Here is a 1899-nt window from a genome sequence, read left to right on the forward strand (position 1 = left end):
ATGAAAGCAAACGGCTAGTCCATTTGACATTATGGAAAGTTGGTTTCTTTCAGCCTAAGAAATGGGTTGTGTTTTGATAGGTGAAGAGGCGGAAAAGCATCATTTGAGGAGGGCTGATCATTGGGATTTAATCATAAATAATTAACAACTATTGCTTAATATTACATGATAGAGTTGAAGAGAAATTAACGTACAAGCTGTGAAGCAGAAAAAAACAAAACAAAAAAGAAAGGAAAATGAAATGGAAACCAAAGAGGTGATACGTGGCAGTAAAAATCACTAGAAGTCAAATCGTCCTGACGACTGCCCTCTCCTCTTCTAGCTGTGAGGGACCCATTCAACTCTTTATTCTATTTATTTTTCTCTCCAACTCTAAATAATTTCACCAAGCCCATCACCACCTCTACACCCTTCCCTTCCACCATTTCAGCGAGAGGGAGATTTATAGATTCTGAAACAAAGGAGAATGAGAAATGGTGGGGTTAAGTATACTCTTGGAGAACCATAAAAGTGGTACTTCTAGCACGAAAAGCCCTCAAGTTGTCAACAAAGCTACAATGAATATTAACAACAAGTTTTCTTCTTCTTCTTCTTCTTCTTCTCAGTCGACTTTCCCTATCCCTGCTTTTCTTCAGCGATGCTTTCTCTGCCAACAGCCTCTATTGCCAGGCAAAGATATCTACATGTACAAGTAATAAGCTGCTTCTCTTTTAGGGTTATGTTATGATTTTTCTTTTAACTTTCCAGATCTTATTTATTTCCACTGTTTCTCAGCAAACCCAGTTATTATTATTATTTTTTTGAGGTTGCATGGTTTTTTCTGTTAAAGCTTGAATTTTTATGGTTACTATTATTATTTTTTTCCCTGTGTAGGGGAGAGAGTGCTTTTTGTAGCGTGGAATGCAGGTGCAGGCAAATATTCAAGGACGAAGAAGACGGTTTAAAGAAAGAATACTGTTCATTGGCTGCCATGAAACCAACTTCCTCTGCGCCAGCTTCTGGTTCCCGTCGGCGAGGAAACAGAAACCGAGGAGGAGGTGACTCTGCCTACTGAAGAACGATGATGAATACCGGAAAAAAAATTGGTTTCGTTTGAGGAAAAATTTTCTATTCCAGTTTTACCCTTGCCTAATTGTGTAATAGCTATTATGTGCTATGTCGTCTTGCTTCTTTGTTTGAAGCCAAAAAGGCTTTCAACCTTTTTGCCCCACGAATCTATCAATCTATGAGAGCCCCTGGTTTGATTTGCTTCCAATTTTCCTGAAACTGGGGGAATTTTTTCTGTTTTCTTTGTTTTTTCTCTAAATTTCATCGTGTGACAGTTGAAGGGTATTTATGGTATCTGGCAATGCTTAAACGTGTTTACTCAACTAGCTAATTACTTGGATCTCCATTTTAGGGCTCATGGGAGTTATCGTTTTCTTGGGAAAAACAAATAGTGTTTATATGCTGTGCGTATTTTAGTGGAATTATATAGGGATAGTCTAGATTACGCACTTATGGACGGTGGTTTAGTAGAGAATATTTCCTTCTTTTCCAGAGGTCGTCGTGAGAATAATGGAAAGAAATAATATATTTATCCTTCCATGAAATTACACCAACCTTTTTTTTTTTTGAGTTTGCAAATGTTACCGTAATATTTTAAATTAAAAATAAAATAATTTTTAATTAATATTTTATAAAATTTTTAAATTTATAAATTTTGATAAAAATCTCAATAATTATTAATATAATTCTTACTATCTTACAATATATAATATATATTATATAATACAATAAAATATATATGTAAAATAATATATATTATAAAATATATTAAATTAATATGATAGAAGAGATATATTATGTAATATGATATATATCATGTAATAAGATATATATTACCAATATAAAGTGATA

The 1899-nt window shown here is 33.5% G+C and overlaps 1 protein-coding gene across 1 annotated transcript; it reads left to right on the forward strand.

Annotated features, from left to right (window-relative positions):
• The first annotated feature begins 365 nt into the window (after nt 1-365).
• Nucleotides 366-1255, forward strand: LOC123210518 (FCS-Like Zinc finger 15-like). The gene is made up of 2 exons (XM_044628917.1): nt 366-691; nt 874-1255. The coding sequence occupies exons 1-2, from the start codon at nt 474-476 to the stop codon at nt 1052-1054; spliced, it is 399 nt and encodes a 132-aa protein (XP_044484852.1). The 5' UTR covers nt 366-473; the 3' UTR covers nt 1055-1255.
• Nucleotides 1256-1899: the final 644 nt, after the last annotated feature.

The sequence above is a fragment of the Mangifera indica genome, chromosome 3 (genome assembly GCF_011075055.1).
Source record: "Mangifera indica cultivar Alphonso chromosome 3, CATAS_Mindica_2.1, whole genome shotgun sequence".
Taxonomy (NCBI): Eukaryota; Viridiplantae; Streptophyta; class Magnoliopsida; order Sapindales; family Anacardiaceae; genus Mangifera; species Mangifera indica.

Bases quoted from the DNA above. Each gene is read 5' to 3' on its own strand.
- LOC123210518 (XM_044628917.1), top strand. From the start codon at position 474: ATGGTGGGGTTAAGTATACTCTTGGAGAACCATAAAAGTGGTACTTCT. The intron at 692-873 runs GTAATAAGCTGC...TTCCCTGTGTAG, and splicing joins AAAGATATCTACATGTACAA to GGGAGAGAGTGCTTTTTGTA.